This window comes from Fistularia commersonii, chromosome 8 (assembly GCF_037954325.1).
Source record: "Fistularia commersonii isolate RoL2024-O1a breed Wild chromosome 8, RoL_Fcom_v1.0, whole genome shotgun sequence".
Taxonomy (NCBI): Eukaryota; Metazoa; Chordata; class Actinopteri; order Syngnathiformes; family Fistulariidae; genus Fistularia; species Fistularia commersonii.
In genome coordinates, this window is record NC_141291.1 from 428,220 (window position 1) to 447,621 (window position 19,402).

General features: G+C 53.7%; 1 protein-coding gene across 1 annotated transcript in view; it reads left to right on the forward strand.

Moving 5' to 3' along the window:
• The first annotated feature begins 893 nt into the window (after positions 1–893).
• Positions 894–19,402, forward strand: part of drosha (drosha ribonuclease III) — a 93,542-nt gene continuing 75,033 nt past the window's right edge. The window contains exons 1-13 of the mRNA XM_086150464.1: positions 894–1,063; positions 2,967–3,878; positions 4,872–4,940; positions 7,133–7,424; positions 9,309–9,450; positions 11,645–11,805; positions 12,410–12,490; positions 12,993–13,079; positions 13,474–13,560; positions 15,358–15,429; positions 16,270–16,351; positions 16,776–16,850; positions 18,495–18,664. Coding sequence (XP_086006590.1) covers positions 3,031–3,878; positions 4,872–4,940; positions 7,133–7,424; positions 9,309–9,450; positions 11,645–11,805; positions 12,410–12,490; positions 12,993–13,079; positions 13,474–13,560; positions 15,358–15,429; positions 16,270–16,351; positions 16,776–16,850; positions 18,495–18,664 — 2,166 coding nt within the window. The 5' untranslated portion in view covers positions 894–1,063; positions 2,967–3,030. The remainder of the gene's footprint in view (positions 1,064–2,966; positions 3,879–4,871; positions 4,941–7,132; positions 7,425–9,308; positions 9,451–11,644; positions 11,806–12,409; positions 12,491–12,992; positions 13,080–13,473; positions 13,561–15,357; positions 15,430–16,269; positions 16,352–16,775; positions 16,851–18,494; positions 18,665–19,402) is intronic.

Sequence of the window (19,402 nt, forward strand, 5' to 3'; positions counted from 1 at the left end):
TTGTGCGCGGAACATAAATGTAACCCATCAGTTATGTTCTTGCTGTGAGGAGAGAATTTCTCAGGCGGTCCCGGGAGTCCAGAGGTGAGCCCGGTGTTAACTGGCCGCCGCCGGGAGCCTCCTTCTCTGAATAATACATTTCTCTGGGCGGAGGTTCGCCCGGCCGACGGCTCAAACGGACGGATAATAACAGGAAAATAATAAAGAATTCATTGGCGAACAACCAAGAATTGATACGTCGGTGTTACAGCGAGCGGAGGTCGGAGCCTTGAGAGCGCAGGTCAAGCGCTTTCACTCCGACCTGCCTCAGCCAGCTGACTTTGCGCTCCGGGTTGGTTATCCTCCACGGCGATGCGGAGCCCCCTCCCCCGTAGAATGCGAATGGCTGGCGCCCACAACGGAATGGCGGTGACTCCTCCGAGCCGAAGCGCGTGGGCTTTTGCACTTTAACCTTCAAGCGTCCGGCCGCGGGCGGCGGAGTCGAGGCAGGTTCTCTGGAGGACGGGTCGGAGATGCGTGGGCCGGCCTTGGAGATGGAGGACGACATATTCCCGGTAATTCGGGAACATTAAGTAGCCTAAACTGATAAACACGGCAAACGTTCAACCTGCACAAGATGTAATGCGTTGCCATGGAGATCGCCTCGCTCAGGATGCGGGTCCGCGGCGACTCTCTGCTGCCACCTGCCGGACAGAGCGGGTCATTACAGGGAGCCGCTGATATCAGGACTCGCAGTTTTAATCTCAGCTTCGTCCACCTGCTCGTAATGACTTTAATAAATCATACACTTGCGTATTTAAACGTATTTTTCTGACGTTTGCGTTGGGCGATAAGGTCTCCGTGTGTGCTCCACGGACCACACACTCGGCGAGGGTCCGTCGGTGTGCGCCGCCGGCAGCCGTCCGGGCGGAAACACGGGCGGCCGGACACCGTGCGGTTCACCTCGTTGCATCGCAGCACTTCAGGATTTTAAAGCGCGTTAAATCAAATTTAGACCGTCATTTTAGTCGGTGGTCACAGCGGAATGGTGTCCTCCCGTCGAGAGTGCTGCTTAATCCTGAAGGTAACGTCTTTTTCTCCTTCCCTTTAGATTGTGTTAGCTAAGGCGCTAGCATGCAGCCCAGGTAACTAAGCTAGTCGAACCGCTTTTTGTTTCTAATTCAAGCTCCCGTTTCTTCTTCTCACAGTCGTTATAAAATGACGCTACCGCAGTTTCTCCAACGACGCGTTTTTTCCCTTACAGCGGTTTGTCTGCGTGGATTTCTTTCTATTTATATTGAATGTTTTTTTATGTTGCCAGCTTTAGCAAGTGTTGCCCGGCAGTGATGCTAGCTGTGGTTCTCAGGGGAACCGGTGCGTGTTCCCGGTAAATCCTCCGTTACAGAGGAAACACTGTGTCCACCGAGCTTCGCCCTTTGTTTGAAACCGTTTTTGGAGACACGGCTTAATGTGAACGATACGAGGAGACGGGCAACATTTGGGCTATCTCCTTTGTATGTGCGCCTCAGTTCCATCAACTTCTTCTTCTCCTTTGGGCTGTTTTTGGTCTCCACAGTGAATCCACCTTCTCCATCTCACCCTCTTCTCTGGATCCTCCTCTCTCACACCGACTACCGTCATCTCCTCTCTCACTGCGTTCATCCATCTTCTCTTTGGTCTTCCTCCAGACCTCCAATTCCAGCATCCGTCTGTCAAAGTATTGACTCTCCCTGGTCTGTACATGACCCTGCCATCTCTGACCTTCTCTCCAAAACATCTAACATGTGCTGTTCCTCTGATAGCCTCATTCCTGATCCTCTCCATCCTGGTCACTCCCAAAGAGAACCTCAACATCTTCATCTCTGCAGCCTCTAGTTCTGCCTGCTGTCTTTTGGTCATTGGAACAGTTTCTAGTCCAAACATCATCTGGTCTCACCACTGTCTGGTACACCTTTCCTTTTATTCTGGCTGAAAGTCTTCTATCTCTTCGTTCCTTCGTTCCTCTCCATTCAGCCGCCGGCAACCATAAAAACCTATCTTTAACCTAAAAAAAAAACAAAAACTGTGCAATATTTCATCTCACTGTGCAATATTCAGAACTGTGCAATATTTCATTTCATAACAGCTACACTACAATTTTTCCTTTTATCATACTATTGTGCACTCCTTACCTCACTTGTTACTAAGACACTTATAGTTTTATCACTTGTTTACTAAGACACTTTATATTTTCACTGAGACACTTTATAGTTTATAGTTTATTTTTATTTCTAATTCTGCCTTTTTCTTTTTATTATTTATTACTGGTATATTTTCTGTAACTCTGGCACAACAATTTCCTTCGGGATTAATAAAGTTGTTCTTATCTTATCTTATCTTATCTTATCTTATCTTATCTTACCCCTGACACTTTTCTCCACCCATTCCAACCTGCTTGGACCCGTCTCTTCCCCTCTTTTACGCACTCTCCGTTGCTCTGGACTGTTGGCCCTAAGTAGCTGAAATCCTCCAGCTTCTTGATCTCCACTCCCTGGAGCCTCACCGTTCCACCCGAGTTCCTCTCATTCACACACATATATTCTGTCTTGCTGCGACTAACCTTTACACCTCTCCTTTCCAGAGCATACCTCCACCTCTCTAGATGTTCCTCAACCTGTTCCTCTGTCATCTGCAAACATCTTGGTCCATGGAGATTCCTATCTAACCTCATTTGTCAGCCTGTCCATCTGTCAGCTTCGGTTCCATCAACTGTGGAAAAAAAATAAAACCATTTCAATGATTTAGAATGAAGTAGCAGATTTCGGAAACTGCAAACCCTCAGAAAACATGTATAAGTGGTGAAGGGGCACAGTGGAGTTATACTACGTCGCTGCCGGATGCGGGTTTGGAAGTTAATGCTGTGTAAAAATGCGGTTATTTTTCTTTACCTTTTACTTTACTCTGTTGTGAATGATCTGACAAAAGGTTGACGCACGTCTTCCATGCAGGGTCTGTGACGCCTGGCGCTTGCGGTCTGGAGGTGAAAGAGCGCGGACTCTCCTGTCCCCGGTCATGTCGTTCCACCAGGACCGCGGGTGTCCGAGGGGAGGGATGCCCCCCGGCCAGCACGGCTCCCTGCAAAACTTCCGCCCGACCAACCTGAGGCCGCCCCCTCCGCAGCCCCCCGTCCCCCCTTACCATTACGACCCCCAGACCCCTCCCGGTTCAGGCTACCACGGCAACAGCAGCTACATGCCTCAGCACTCGGACTTCACGCCGTACCCGCCTCCGCTGCCCGCCCAGACCCCCGGTCCTCTCAACCCCTGCCCGGTGCGCCCGCCTTTCCCCAAGCCCCCCCTCCGGCAGGGCTTCCCCGACCCCCCGCCCAGTTTCCCGCCTCCTCCCCTGCCGAGCTCCACCGGCGGTCCCGCAGTGGGGCCCCAGGTGTCCCCGCAGAACGCCTACCATCCTTACATGATGCCCCCCGTGCCTCCGCCACCGCTGCCGCACCTACCCATGCCTCCACCGATGGCGTCTCAGTCCATGAGCTACCACCCTCCGTACTCCATGAGTTACCCCCATCCTCCCCATCCTCCCTTCCCCCCTCCCACCTTCAGTCCCGGCTACGCCCAGAGCCCCGGCTCCTTCAAGCCCGACCACAGCTTCAGGCAACGGGGGCAGTACAAGTACGAGAAGCCCGTGGACATGAGCCGGAGGTCTCCCGAGAGAGGGTACCGCCACGACGACCACCGGCAGAAGAGCCACGGTTTCGCCGACAGGCACAAAATGGACGTCCCGCCGGAGAGGAAGGACCGCGGGAGGAGCCCGGACCGGCACGGCAGGCCCGAGGGCGGGCGCTACAGGTCCGACTACGACAGGGGCCGGACCCCGCCGCGGCACCGGAGCAGGGATCGGAGCAGGTACGCCCGCGACTCTCCTCTGAGATCAGTAGGCAAAGTCACATGTTCATGGGGGGGGCTTGGGGGGGTTAGCGTGGTCCTGGGGGGCCGGGGGGACCGGGGGGTTAGCGGTTCCCGGTTCGGTTCCCGAGCTCCTCCTAGTCCAGGGGTCGGCAACCCGTAACACCCAAAGAGCCATTTGGACCCGGTTTCCTCGCAAAAGAAAACACCGGGAGCCGCAATTACTTTTTGACGTCTAAAATAAAGGTACCACTGTACAATTGCTTTTTATTACCTTTACACTTTGTATAAACAAGTGTGTAGTGAGTTGCTTCTGAAATTCACAAAGTATTGCAGAGAAAATTAAATTTTATCTATGTAATGAACTCATTTTGAGCTTTGGGCTTTCAGAGCGTGTAGCGGAGCCTTGATCTGAATTTTAAAAATAAATCGGGAAAAAATCACTGTGTCAGTAAACAATAAAAAATAAATATTTGCAAAATATCTTCATAAATATTTCTTTTACCTGGTTTATGGGACTTCTGCTCCTGAACTTCTGCGCACAATATCTGCAAATCAGGACTTTACCGGCTGGCGGGTATACCGGCTTCCACCAGTGTGACGTTATTTTGAGCGGCGAAAAATAATAAATATCATTTTATTTAATATTTCAAGATCACAATAATCTTCCAACTTAGAACTAAAAGTAAAAAAAAAAAGGAATTTGAACAAATGAAATAAACTTCAATTCAATATTTATCATTTATTTTCCCGAGCCGCAGTGTAAAGATGGAAGAGCCGCGGGTTGCCGACCTCTGGACCGGCCAGTCCAGGGGTCGTTGAGCAATACAAGGTGCCCCCAACTGCTCCCTGGCGCCGCTCCTTAGCTGCCTTCTGCTGGAGGGGTTAAATGCTGTGGTCAAATTTAGCTGATGTTGTGCTCCGTGCAGAACTGAATCTGACAATAAAGGTATGTCTTCTTCTCTTCCTCGTTTCCAAACCTACGTGATGCAGGGAGAGGTATCGCCACAGAGACAGCCGGAGGTCCCAGTCCCCTGACCGACACCGCAAGAGGCCGCGGAGGTAAACGCTCCTTCATTCGGCAGCTGATCCACAAATACTTAGCGAAGTTGCCATATGTATTTGTGCCATATGTAGTTGCCATATTTAAAATTCTAAATCCCTTGAAGCTCATGGAGATTTCTTGGCTGGCCGGGTACGAGATCTCCTCTCACTTCAAGCAGGTAGCAGTAGAAAACCCCTTAGTGGCGGTAGGGCCTATGGAATATTTGACATAACCTCCAAGCTTTGGAAGACGGTGTTACGTATAGAACAGCATCCCATCTTTGAGAAAATACAGAGAGCAAACAGAGATACTTTGTCAGAAGAGATGCCTTCTAATTTGGCTGCAGCAGCCCTCCCGAAGTATTTCCTCTCCCTCCTGCCCGGAGCTGCCAAAACAACCCTGAAATACTCGGCCGCTTTGCCGTTTTAATTCCTATTGCGTCCGTCCTTTATGGCGCCGGCCGCCCAACGTGCACCCCAACGTGCACCGGGGTTTACGAGTATGATCTCGCTTGTCAGATACCTTTTCAGCAGCAGTGAGCGGGCGTCTGAGCCCTGTGATTGACAGGTCCAGGGTGAGCCCCGCCTCTTGGCCCTGACCGCAGGAGAAGGGCGATGGAGACCCAATGAAAGAATTAAAACGTCCAAACGAAAGAAGAACCTAGTTTGTAAACTGTTGTCTCCTTATGTGTTTGAACCTGAAAATAGGGAAGAGAGTCCCTTAAACCACCGGGCGCAGAACTCCTCGTCTCATCTGTGGAGATCTTTGCTAATCATAGCAGACCTTCTCAGAGACCTTCTCAGAGACGGGCTGAAACCAGCCCTTGCCCTTTTCTCCTGTAACACAACCGGATGTCCGTCCTCGCCGACCCGGCTGCTCCGCCTGATCCCGTCACCCAGGGGCCGGAGGGTCACAAGCTGAAAAAGCTTCTGAAACACCAGGGGGGCGTCAGTCATAATTGTAACAGCTTGTGACACACACACACACACACACACACACACACACACACACACACACACTCTGCTGTGCTCATACACACACACACACACACGCATATTTGGTGTGTTGTGCTTTGACTGCTTGTTACGCAGCAACACCTGTGACACAAACAGGCACGGCGATGCACACTGCACCATCCTGCACCATCCTACACCATCCTACACTATCCTGCACCATCCTACACCATCCTACACCATCCTGCACCATCCTACACCATCCTACACCATCCTACACCATCCTGCACCATCCTGCACCATCCTACACCATCCTGCACCATCCTGCACCATCCTGCACCATCCTACATCATCCTACACCATCCTGCACCATCCTACACCATCCTGCACCATCCTGCACCATCCTGCACCATCCTGCACCAGACAGGAAAACTTGCAGTTTTTATTCCTATCTTGGAATAAAAGAGATGCAGACACCCGGAGAGTCTCCAGGTCAATGTTGGTTTGGTTGGTGCTCGGATGATGAAACACCACCGCAGAAGCTCCTCAGGGAGCCGTGCCTTTCCTGAATCCGGTGGACCGGATGCTTGGCCGGGCAGTAGTTCTCACCGCTGCCCAAACACCGTTCTGAGTCGTGGTGAGGAGGAGCTATGGACAAACCCTTGCTGCTCTCTGGCCCGAGGTCTGACCTCACCTCCTCCTCCTGATGTAACGCCATGCAACTCTAGAAGATAAATAAATCTCTTAGAAGGTGTGTTCACCGCAGCCACCTTTGTTCTGGATTCCTGCCTTTGTGTCCGGGCGGACTCCCGGCAGATGGCCCGGAATTCAAAATCGAAGCTCGTCCGAGAGCAGAGGAAGGAGTCCGGCGCCGGCGCTTATGGTGACATCTGCTGGTGGAGCCCCAGAACGCAGCTCCTCTGGTCTGCTGAGATGAGGGCTCTCCAACGGAGAATGCAAAATGCAAAAAAACCCCAAAACAAGTTTATTGATCCGTGCAGGCCGGATAGCGAGCCTCGGTCCGTCTGGGTCCGGAGCTCCGTCCGCGGGTGAAGGATCACCAGGTGTCCACCTCTGACCTCCTGGTGATTCTAACAGCTTAAAACAACACAGAGAGGAAACATCACGCCGTTGATACCGATCCGTGCTTTGTCAGCTCCGTGTCGCGGCACCGGCAGGTCGCGTGTCTTCAGGTTGGCGGAGGCGAACGCTCGGACTCCACCGCGCTGACCGTGATCCTCGTTCCTCCTCCGCAGCCGCTCCGGCAGCCGGGACAGGAAGCGAGGCCGCTGGGAGGACGAGCGCGAGCGGCGGTCCGAGGGCTCCCTGGGCCCCAGCAGGGAGCGGAGCTACTCCTCCGTCAGGAGCCGAGAGCCCGAGGAGGCCTTCGCCGAGCGGGAGAGGGAGAGGGAGAGGGAGCAAGACCGAGAGAGGGAGAAGGACAAGGAGAAAGGGGACGAGGAGAAGGAGGAGGACCTTCTGAAACCCGCCTGGATCCGCTGCACCCACGCCGAGAACTTCTACTCCAACGACCCCATGGACCAAGTGGTACTTCACCGTCCTTGTATCTGACCTGTTCTCCGTCGGTACTTTCTCTTCACAGACGGGTGATGATTGAACTGTCCTATCTAGGAGTAGATGAACTGCTGAAAGTGGAGAACGTTATTTTGGATTTGTAGAGGAGGTCGGCGTCACAGGTGCTAAATTGGTTTGAGCGCCGTAGCAGAGAGCGGCCGTTCAGAGAGATTATACAAGAGCCTGAGAAGAAGTTAGGTCGGAGGTACCTGTTTGGAGGTCTTTGCAAACAAAGATCTCCTGCCGGGCTCGTGCCGGAACCGGGCAGATGGACCGATGGAGAGTGCGGTGAGAGGTGTAGGACAGGCCGCGTTAGGTCTCTGGATCTTCTCGACCATGATCGTGAAATGATCCTCAGAGCTCTGGAAGACCAAAAAGGTTTGAAAGTAGGAGGGCAGAATGTCTTGAAGTTGCACTATGCGGACGGTACCGTGGTCCTGGCAGAGGACCATCAGCAGAGGACCTTCAGAGGCTCCTGGAGGTGGTGGGTGCAGAGAGGGAGAGGAAGGGGTCATCAGTAGAAGAAAGGAGCTCCAAGATGGGTTTATCATACAGGGCTCCTCAGTCGCTCCATCACAGAGGAATCTGGATGTGACACCAAGAGAAGGTTCGCTCTGGACAAATCAGCTCCACGGGAGCTAGAGAACCTTCTCAGGAACGGGACGCTGCTATGTTCACCATAGTTAGTAACATCTGACTTGGAGAGCGCTTGAAATGTGGTTTCTCAGGAATGTTGAGGATTCCAAAGGCAGATGAGGTGATGAAGAGCTGTGAGAGGCAGGAAAGATGTGGAGAAAGGATGGCTCGGAAAACCAGTCATTGAAGAAAGAGTTTGAAGGGAGAGGAGGCAGAAGAGGGAAATGGATCTTGTGGAAGGTCCGTCTTAATGAGATGTTGGGCGAGAGGTGGAGAAGATCGGGCGGCGAAGCCGAGTAAGACGCCTGAGGGCTGAGAGGTGTTGCAGCTCGTGATGGCTCCCCCTGGGGAGGAGGTCACCTGAGATCAGCTGAGTGGAGGCAAACTGTGCTTGCAAGGTCATCAGCACCTCCTGTGTTTGAGCGGAAACCTGGAGTGGACGATGGCAGGGGAGCAGACCTGATGCTAGGAATGTTCTGGAAGCAGCAACTCTAAGATCACATTCTAGGCTCCAAGAATATCTGTCTGGTCCTTAGTGGATGTTTTTTTATTTATGTCCAAGATTGAGGCCCCTCTGAGGTGCATCCTGGTTCCTCAGAAGCCCCAGCAGATAGCCATGAGGGCGGCGAGATCCCTCCTCAGGCAGCGGCGTGCTTCCTGGCCTCTCGGCCCAGAGTTGCCATCTCAACCTCTCCTAAGTGGCTCTTTGCAAAAATCACCGTCTGGCCTTTCAAAGCCCCTCTGATGTGGCTGGATCTTCAGGATGTTTCTTCTGATAGTAGACCTTTGGATGCTCCTCCTGATGAGCTGCGGCCCTTTGATACAGCCAAAGATCACTTAAAGGCCGCCTCGGATTTGGTCCAGCTTTAATAGGCACATTCCTCCTCTGCGATGACAGCAGATGGTATCTGTCTTTGAAGGGCGTGTGCACGTGCGTGTGTGTGTGTGTGTGTGTGTGTGTGTGTGTGTGTGTGTGTGTGTGTGTGTGTGTGTGTGTGTGTGTGTGTGTGTGTGTGTGTGTGTGTGTGTGTGTGTGTGTGTGTGTGTGTGTGTGTGTGTGTGTGTGTGTGTGTGTGTGTGTGTGTGATTGAGGGATCTTTGAGGTCCAGGGTTTGCAGGTCGTCCTAAAATAAGAGGTGTATGGGCGGTGATCACACACCTCCTGTTTGTTCTCTGAGGTCTGAACACATTGGGGTCTGACTGTCCTGCCCTGGTGTCCAGGGAGACTCCACCGTGGTGGGCACCAGCAAGCTCCGAGACCTCTACCAGCGCTTCGAGGAGGAGCTGGGCCGGAGGCAGGAGCGCGCCAAGGAGGCCAGGCCCAAGTGGGAGCCGCCCAAGACCAAGCTGGACGAGGATCCAGGTGGGTGACCCCGCAGGAAGGAGAGCAGAAACCATGATTGTGCAGTGTCAGGAAATTCTAGCAAGAAAAAGTGGAATTAAATCTTCAAAAAGGGAAATTCATTCATTCATTGATGGTCCACTGCTGGGCCTGCACTCAGGGTTGCGGGGATGCTGGAGCTTGTCCAGGCTGTCATGGGGGTCCAGCCGAGCCCCAGGCCCGGACCCATCACGGGGCCTCATCGTATCGAGGCATACGAACATTCACCCTGTCGTTCCAACCTTCTGCCGCGTGAGTTTGGATGCAGAGAGGAAACCGGATAAACCCCCCCGACCAGGGAGAAGGTCCCTGCTTGGAGTCTCCATGGTTTCCCCGTGGAGTTCCTCAGTGTTCTCCAGGTTCCTCCCACAGTCCAAACTCATGCAGGAGGTTCGGCGGAGACCCTGCGTTGTCCAGATGTGTGGCTGAGAGGGTGAACGGTTGTGTGTCCAGCAGCGGCAGGGATTGGCTCCAGCGACCCTGCGACCCCTGAGGCCTACTGAGGCCTCCTGAGGCCTCCTGCGACCCCTGAGGCCTACTGAGGCCTCCTGAGGCCGAGCACCGGCGGAAACCGAACGAATGCCTCGCTGTGATCGGAACCCGTTCGGATTTGTAATGGAGATCAGCGGTCGGTCTGAGTCGTCTGTTAGGTCGCCGTGGCAACCGGGGCCCCGCCTCACCAGGAGGGGTGTCAAACACCATGTCGGGTTATCTATTTCCCTTCCTCCCCGTCCCGGCTGCGTCGTGATGAATCCTCACCTGCTGCCATTTTGAAGGAGCGCCGCCGAACGGGAGACAATTCCCTACGTCTGTCGGCAAGCTGTCCTTATTTACATGCACGCAGAGGAAAAAACAAAAACCCCTCCGCCGTCTCCTCAGCAGTGCATTAGGCCGCGACAGAGATTCATCTGGGTGTTCACGATGGTATCTGCGGCGCTGTCAACCAGATTGGCTCTCTCGGAGTCTTAATGAAGGCAATCTCACCCAGAGTGAAAAATGTTCCCGACAAGTTTGTGTCTGGAGGTCTGAATAGGACCCTCGTGAGGCCTGGAGAAGTTGCCACCTAATGTCCATCCATCTAACCGTCTTCTGCCGCTCATCCTGGGTTAGGTCTTTGGGGAGACGCAGACGTCCCTCTCTCTGTCCACTTGGTCCTGCTCTTCTAGCACCTCTTCATCTGGTCTACATCCTCTGGATGTGGAGGAGCAGTAGCCCTGCTCTGAGCCCCTCCTGGGAGGAGCTCCTCACCCTACTTCTAAGGGAGAGCCTGGACCCCCTGGGGAGGAAACCTGTGTCCATGATCTGGGTCTTTGGGTCTCCACCCACAGCCGGTTGACATGTCAATCGACCACTAAATCCAGAGCTTCATCTTTCCTCTCCGCTCCTTTGCCACGACGGACCGACGAAGAATCCATCTGTGTCCATCTCCGGCTCCATCCTCCCTCTCCTGAGCAAAACCCCAGATGTTTGAATCCTCCGCTCGGAGCAGAATCTCCTCCCCGATCCGGCTGAGGACCGACGCCTCGGATTTGGAGGTGCAGGATTTCCAGACCGTCCGGAGCAGTTGGGCGTGCAGAATATCACCTCTCACCTTCTAGTACTCTCACCCTCTTGCCCAGTAAAAGGCAGTGTTTCCGCCTCGTTGCATCCAAGTGCTCGGTCCCGGGGGTATGTAGGGCTTCTGTAGATCGTCCCGCCGGCGCCCGAGGCTCAGCGTTGGTGAGAAGGTGGTTGGTAGCGTGACGTGACGTTGACCCGTAGGTCACCAGCTGTGCACCTACATCCTCGGAGTACCTTCACTTAGAACCCCCTTTTTTTTTCCTCTCCTTATGTTTCCCGCGTGATTCGGTGCGTCGGCGTCCCGCCTTAACCCCGAAGAACCCCGTCAAAACACACCTAAATTAGGGAACGCACCCGGCCCTCTGCTGCATCATCAGCGCCGCGTGAACAATTATTTCCCGACAAGGGGCTGTCAGAAGCGGCCGTACAGTCGGCGCGCTTTAAAAGCTCCCTGACAGATTGCTGCGCTGACACTTTGCACAACGGCTGGCGAGGGGCACAGCCGGGCGCAGCTTATCCTCGCAAATTGTGTTTCCTCTGTCATCCCCCCGAACGGCGGTGTGATTAAAGACCTTTTTGGTGGCTTTTTCTCTCTTGCGGGGGTCGGGGGGTTCAGACGACAGCAGCAGCGACTCGGACTGCGAGTCGGACGGCGAAGGGAGCTCCTGCTCCAGCAGCTCCGACTCCGAGGTGTTCGACGTCATCGCCGAGATCAAGAGGAAGAAGGCTCACCCCGACCGGCTGCACGAGGAGCTGTGGTACAACGACCCGGGACAGGTGGGTCTCCGTCCTCTTCACGGGCTGCTGCTCACCCTGGACACGGGACTCCGAGCAAGACTCAGTAAAATGGCTGCGCAGTGCTTAGATTTTCACCCTCCCGGTAAGGAGCTCCCTGGTTGGATTCCCACGGGCGGCCGTTCTGTGTGGAGTCTCCATGTTTTCCTCGGGTCTGCGTGGGGTTCCTCAGGGTTCTCCTCCGAAACCAGGCAGGAGCTTCATCGTGGACCCTGAAATTGTCCAGGTGTCTTCATTGACAACCATTCGCCCTCTCACTCACACATCTGGACAAAGTAGGGGCTCCGGTGACCCTCCTGCATGCTTTTGGACCGTGGGAGGAGCCTGGAGATAGAACACGGACACGCCACACAGGAAGGCCATCTGCTGGAATCCAACCAGGGACCTTCTTGCTTTTTGTGGGTGTGTGTGTGTGTACACACAAGTCCAAACCCACTCCCACTTACAAGCAGCTACGCTGATTGTTGCAGAAACATCAGTCATTCTTTTTGTTCCCAAAAGAAGCTGTTCCCAAAGCCGGGGAACCCCGGTGAACCTCGGAGCTCCTCTCCCAGCGCCCTGATTTACGTGTTTCCTCTGTGAGCAGATGAACGACGGCCCCTTGTGTAAGTGCAGCGCCAAGGCCAGACGGACAGGGATCCGCCACAGCATCTACCCGGGGGAGGAGGTATGACTCCGCCGGAATAAATCACCCTCTCGTAACCTTGGAGCTTCATCATTGCGGCGTAGCAAGGACGCCGGTTGGCAGCGGCTAGTCTCTTTTTCATTTGATGAGACGGCGCGGGTATCCCCGGGAAGACGCGACGTTCACATTTCCCTGGTTAGGTTACGTTCCATGATCTGAGATGATTTAAAGTTCATATGTCTGTAACATCCCACATCAAATTGGCCATCTTTTTTTATTTTATTTTTTCCATTCGGAGGGCGTCCGAACCCCCTCTGCGTCTGAGCTGCGCCCCTGCAGCGCCAGCGGTGGTACCGCTTTAAAACACTAGAGGGTGCAAAGTGCTGCCGCCTGAAGAGCAGGCTTGCGTCTCAAGGAAAATTAGAGTGTCATTGATGTACATTTTTGGGGATTCAAGTAATTGATAAGACAATTGAAAATATAAAAATACAATGAAACAGTGCATCATTCAAACCCAGGATGTTTGTTTTGTTTCCCCCCCCAGCCGGTGAAACATTGCCGGCAGATGAACAACAACGCGGGGAAACTGTTCCACTACCGGATCACCGTGTCACCGCCCACCAACTTCCTGGTATGAAGTCAGCGCCTAATCACAAAATTATAGATATATGAATGTGAAGTTCAGTCACGTGGCGGCGTGCAGGCTGATTCCCTCGACCCTGTCCTCTCCATGGCAACCCGAGCCGAGCGGTCCGGCCCGCGGCCGCTCTGCCACGGGGCCCGGCTTCGGCCGGACGAGTCCAGAAGGCGCCTCCAGGGGGAGGCGTCCGTCCGCAGCTGGTCCGCTCCTCGGGACAAGAAAAACAATATAATGAGATCTGTGTTTTTGACAGCGGCGCCCCCTCCCCCTGTAATAAAGCATGCAGTAAATAATGGATGCCCCTCCCCTGCAGGACGGGTTGTGTTTGCGCTGTCACGGACGCATCAATCACCGAGTGTGTCACCGCGCCGCCGCTCTTTTTCAGACCGACAGGCCGACGGTGATCGAATACGATGACCACGAGTACCTGTTTGAAGGCTTCTCCCTCTTCTCCCACACCCCCCTCACCAATGTAAGCCACCGCCGCATGAATTTTACACCAACAAATGCCACCACCGAGGACTCGGTCTGGCGTCCTCCTCCTCCTCCTCCTCCTCCTCCTCCTCGTGGCAGTTGTCACGGCGCTTTTTCCTTGACAGGTGTATATATGACAGATTCTGTCAGACTTTACAAAGAATGAGGCAGGAGGTTCACCGGGGCTCTGACAGCCTCAGTGTGTGCTTTGACACCCCGGGGGCTGTTGTACGTACAGAAATACTCGGGCAGCATGCAGGGATATATATATATATATATATATATATATATATATATATATATATATATATATGTATGTGTGTTTGCATGAAATATTTATTGTTTTATTTTTAAAGGAAGCCTCAGGCCAGCGTCTTGTACAAATGACCGACCCATCGTTGGCGTTTTAAGTGTGACTTTTTCTGGTGTGCATCCGGGAAAAACTCAGACCCTCGCCCCCCCCCTTCACCGGCGCGACCTTTACTGTCTGATGATCAATGGCGCAGGCGCGGCGATCGAACGGCGTTACCCAATTAAAGCCCCTCGTCCCAAAACCCCGTCGATAAGCGGAGGAAGAGTTAATGGCCTGAAGTGCAAAGGCCCGGCCTCTGGGTTCGGAGCAGACAAATCTAAAATAATCACAGATCAAATGGAGGAACTTCATCTCCATCAGACAGTGTGGTAACTGAGTGTGTGTGTGTGTGTGTGTGTGTGTGTTCACCAAGCTTTCACAGTTGGTTTCCTTTCCCTCGGATTCTGCAGAATCTCTCACAACGAGACCTTCCCTTCGCTCCTCTGGCCAGGGGTTCGACTCCTCGTCTCCCAAACCTACTCCTCTCTGACCTTGTTGCAGAGCTTTCTCTCTCTCTCTCTCTCTATCTATGTCTCTATCTATGTCTCTCTCTCTCTCTCTCTCTCTCTCTATCTATGTCTCTATCTATGTCTCTCTCTCTCTCTCTCTCTCTCTGACAAAAAGCCCCATCAGTGACTGTCAAACATTAGCGGTTGGGACTTGAAAGCGTGGCTGCTTCCTGCAGTGGTTTGAGCCGTGGGAAGTTGAAAAGCGAGCGACGAATCAATAGGGCACCGCCGGAACCCGCCTTCTGGAGAGGCGGCATACGTTATATTTTTTATTTTATTTATTTTTTGTTGCGTTGGCTGCATCCGCACTCTCTCATTTTTAGCCAAACGTACCCGCCCCAGAATATTAAGTCAGTCGGTCAATATGTGTGTGTGTGTGTGTGTGTGTGTGTTTGAGCGTGAGCGCTCCCTGGAAAAAAACATGTCCCGAGGATTAGCCACGATTTGAACTGGATAATTTAAACGGCCCTTGTTAAAAGCCAGGGTAAACACTTTGGCGGCGGTGCGGGGATTAGAAAAACCTTGGAGCATGGCGCTATTAGCCTCTGCTAGTTAGCCGGCGGAATGGGCCAGAATAAATGTAGCTCACAGGTTAATCTCCCAGAATGGCCCCCCCCGCTCTGACAACAAAGACCGTGTAACTGGGGAGATTAAACAAAGAAGAGCGGGCTTATCTGTTTAGCAATATTTGAGTTACTTAAATGTCAAGTGCCAGGTCCACACACACAGATGTATGTGTGTGTACGCTGCATGAAACTACATCTTTACACACTTGCCAAATTTGCCCGTGCAGCGTCGGGCGGTTCCCGGGGCGCCCAGACGTCTTCCAGCTCGGACGTACGCTGGGTTTTGTCAGGGATGGGGTCTTAATGAGTGTCTTCCTTGAGAGTAACGAGCGCCGCCCCCTTCTTCTGCTTCTTCTTCATTATCGCAGATCCCATTGTGCCGGGTGATCCGCTTCAATATAGATTACACCATCCACTTCATAGAGGAGATGACACCAGAGGTCAGTAAAACCCTGCTTTATCTCCACGTCTACTTCCCACTCCTGTCTTTGTTTTTATCCGGAGCGACGGCGCCGAGCTCCATGTCGCCCCTCCTCACACCTTTGTGCCCGGGTAATCCATGTAGAAGAAGGAGCGGGGACTCTTCTCCTGGTTTTAAAACCCGCGCATTCCGATTGCATCGGCAAAGCGGCTTAGTCGATAAAGTCCGGGGCAGTGGATTTCGTTCCATCAAGGGCCGTCGCTGCGCCGCTAACATGGTGCGTCTGCATGGCGAAAGACGGACGGGCGCCGCCGTCAGCCTCAGCCGCATCCACACGGCCGGACGTGCACCGTGCACACACAGTGCACATCCACTCTTGCCTGAGCGGGCGCCTACTCTGTCAGGTTTACAACATCGTGTTCTTCATTCATTCGTCTTCGCCGTTTGTCCTGCACTCGGGGTCGCCGGGCCGCTGAGCCTACCCCCGCTGTGATTGGACGACGCGCTCCCGTTCACCCTCTCATTCACCTCGTGTAGAGACGCAGACGTCCTCCCCTGTCATTCACATGTTCTGAGAATTTAGGCTCTCCGCTGAAGCTCCTGCATGGGTGGGACCCCGAGGAACCCCTGCGGAGACTCCACGCTGTGGAAATCCAACCAGTGACCTTCAGTGCTAAACACTCGCGCTGGATTTACACTAAATTATGACGCCGCTGTGGTTGTTACGTGTCCGTCTTTGGTTCCTCCGTCCGGCTGAGCTTCATCGCACACACCGTGCCTCATCGTTAGCTCGCGGTTCTTGGCTGCAAAGTTGGATCCCATCACGGCGCCTTCCGACCCTCTTCTCCTCTGCTCCCAGAACTACTGCGTCCGAGGCCTGGAGTTGTTCGCCTCCTACCTGTTCCAGGACATCCTTGAGCTGTACGACTGGAACCTGACGGGTGAGTGGACCATCCGCCGCCACGCCTCACACGCCAAGATCCGGGAGGTCCCTCTGCCAAACACCACGCGCCCTCAAGCTGCAGGTCGCAATCTTCTCGCTCCCGGGTGACTGCTGATCACGCCGATGATGATTTCCAAGATGTAGAATCCAACATCTGATCGTTGGAAATCTGGTGTTCAGTGCTGTAAAGATTAGCAAAGCTGTTTAGTTTGTTTCTGAGGGTTCCTCACGGGTGATGTACATGATAGGAATAGACTCCGTGCATCCCTGAGAATGATGCCCCCGGGTCCCTCGGAGCTTCCTGTGGTTGCCCCTGGTGACGGGAGCAGAGGGGGAAACGCGTTGTGTCTAAAATACAACAATACGCTGCTGGAAGAGCTCGGCTCGGAGATAAAGACCAATGTGTTTGCTATTCGTTCCAGGTCCCGAGTGCGAGAACGAGGCTTTCGGATGCCAGCGGTTCCACTTCATGCCGCGCTTTGTGCGCTTCCTACCCGGTAAGCCGTCCCGGCTCGGCCCCCTGCCCGCCCGCCGGCCGCTCGCCGTGGAGTATCGGCGTTCTGACCCCGTCCGTCTGGATGTCGGCAACCCACAGAGCCGCAGGGGGTTTTATGGTGCGGCGGCACGGCGAGCAGCGCGCGGCGGCGCAGCTACACACGATGGTGCTGGTGCGCCGTCGCATCCAGCTGCCGACGCCTTCACCTGCTTCTCCATCAGAAAACAATTCCTCTCCCAGATATCTCCCAATTTAGCCGGCCACAAACACTCATCTGCTTCTCTTTGTGCAGAAAGCACCTGTCTAATTCAATGTTTCTGATATCATCTGCGAACAGAGACGCCGGCGCCGCGGCGGTGGCGTAATGACAGTGCTTGGGAGTGGAGGGGAGAGGGGGCGCCGCCGTGCATTTATTAGCGTCTTAATGCATCCCCGCTACTGGGAACACATTTGTGTGGACGTCCACATGAGCGTCAGTAAATGGAGGTCAATCAGCGTTGCAGGAGTGTCTATTAAACTCCCGCTGTTTGACTCAGACACTCAGCGGATTGGTCCGGCGCTCTCCTTGTCCCCGCGGCATACGTGCGCAACACACTAGTTTGAGTTTACCGTAAAGGCATTATTCTTCTTGTACGGCCGGCGCCGCGGCCGACCATGTACGCTCGCCTCCTGCGCTCACCCAAACAATGAGCGGGAACGCTTTCACACCATGTTTGCAGGGGGCATTTTCGTGCGCCAAGGATCTGGTTTTTAGTATTATCGCCAAGGTAACCTGGAAAAAGAAAGGTCTACTTTTTTCACTCGTGACTTGGAAAAAAGACAATAGGCAGGCAGTTTGCCTCCAGGCAGTTTCATGTGGAAAAGGTGTTTAAGAAGGGCTTTATGATGGGTGGGAGTCTTTGCCCCCTCAGGTCGGCCAGTCCTTTGGTCTGCCCTCTCCTGATGAACCCCCAGCGTGGATCCGGCAGCCCCTTTATCAGGCGCAGACGTAAACCTAGTACAAGTCCGTGACATGTTAACCAGGGGTTTAAGCTGCTGGTCGTATCTCACACCCCAGCCTGAATCCTGCTGACCGAGAAGCAGGCGATGTGATGATTTTGAACATTTCCAAATGACAACAATGTCAACAATGAAGCCGCACCGTCGTGACCTTATAAGCAGCATATAAGCTCCTTCTCACCGGGGGGAGAAAAGAGTTTTCTTGCTTAAAAAAAAGTTTGTCCGGCATTAAGGAAGTCCCTCAAACTCCCGACGCCTTCTGTGTAAAGTCTGCATATCCGAAGATCCCTCGTTTACTAATCATATTTTCTTATGGGCCTAATTAGCGATGAAGCCGGAGCGGGAAACACGTCCTCGGCTGCAGACGCTGGATTCAGACCCTGAACCCAGGCACTTTAAAAGATGCAGAAGTTAATTTGTTTATTAGGAGAAAAGGATTATTTATGCCGGCGTCTCTGAAAAGGTCCCACCGGCCGCTGAAGATCTGGATCCCCGTGCTTCCTGCGAAAGAAATGAGATTATCGCGGGAACGCCGCTTCTTATAATTCTGTAAAGGTTTCTGAAAAGCCTCACAGCGTCTTGATTTACATTCATTGGTAACTGTGTGTGTGTGTGTGTGTGTGTGTGTGTGTGTGTGTGTGTGCAGACGGCGGGAAGGAGGTGCTGTCCATGCACCAGGTGCTGCTGTACCTGCTGCGCAGCAGCAAGCCGCTGGTCCCCGAGGAGGAGATCGCAGACATGCTGCAGTGGGAGGAGCTGGAGTGGCAGAAGTATGCGGAGGAGTGCAAGGGCATGATCGTCACCAACCCGGGCATGGTGAGGCCTCGCCTGACGTTCGCCCCCTTCATCCACCCGACACGCCGCTGCAGGAGTTCCATCGGCCTGTTGGCTCCAGAGACACCGGCGGCCTCTCCTTTTATTCTCACGGGCTTTATATGGGTTCCTTTTTAAAGGAGGGGACGGTAACGTGCCGGGGGAGATGGCAGGATGTCACAGCTGAATATGACTCACCTCTGGGGGGCCGGGCCGGACACCTGCCATGGGGTGGTTGGTTCGGCTCGTCCTCCCGGCGCCCCATCGGGTCTCTGAAACCTTCTGCAGAACAGTCAAGTGGTTTCCCTTCATCTGGCGGGAGGCTGAAGTAGATGTGAAACAATGGCACGTCAGTTACATCACCTGGTCCATGTCGTCAAACTCCAAGGCTGAACGCCGGCTCCGTCGTCCGCGCCGACACTGCTGGGAAACAACCGGTTCAAAACCGACCCGCGTCAATAAACACCTCCCGGAGCCCCCTTGTGATTGGCTGATGATAACCGCTGATATGTAGAACATGTCACAGCACGCCGTGGGCTCGGTGACAAACCTGCAGGGCGGCGACCCGGTGCCGTTAATTGGGCCGTACTGCCATTTGATCATATTTGGTCCTTTTGCGCCTCCTCGTCTCAAACCAATCAAACGTGACAAGCTCAAGTGATTATTCGTAACCCCGGCGCCGCGGCCAGACGGGGACAGGGCCGTCGTCGGCCCCCAATCAGCGGCGTCGGGGGCGGGGGG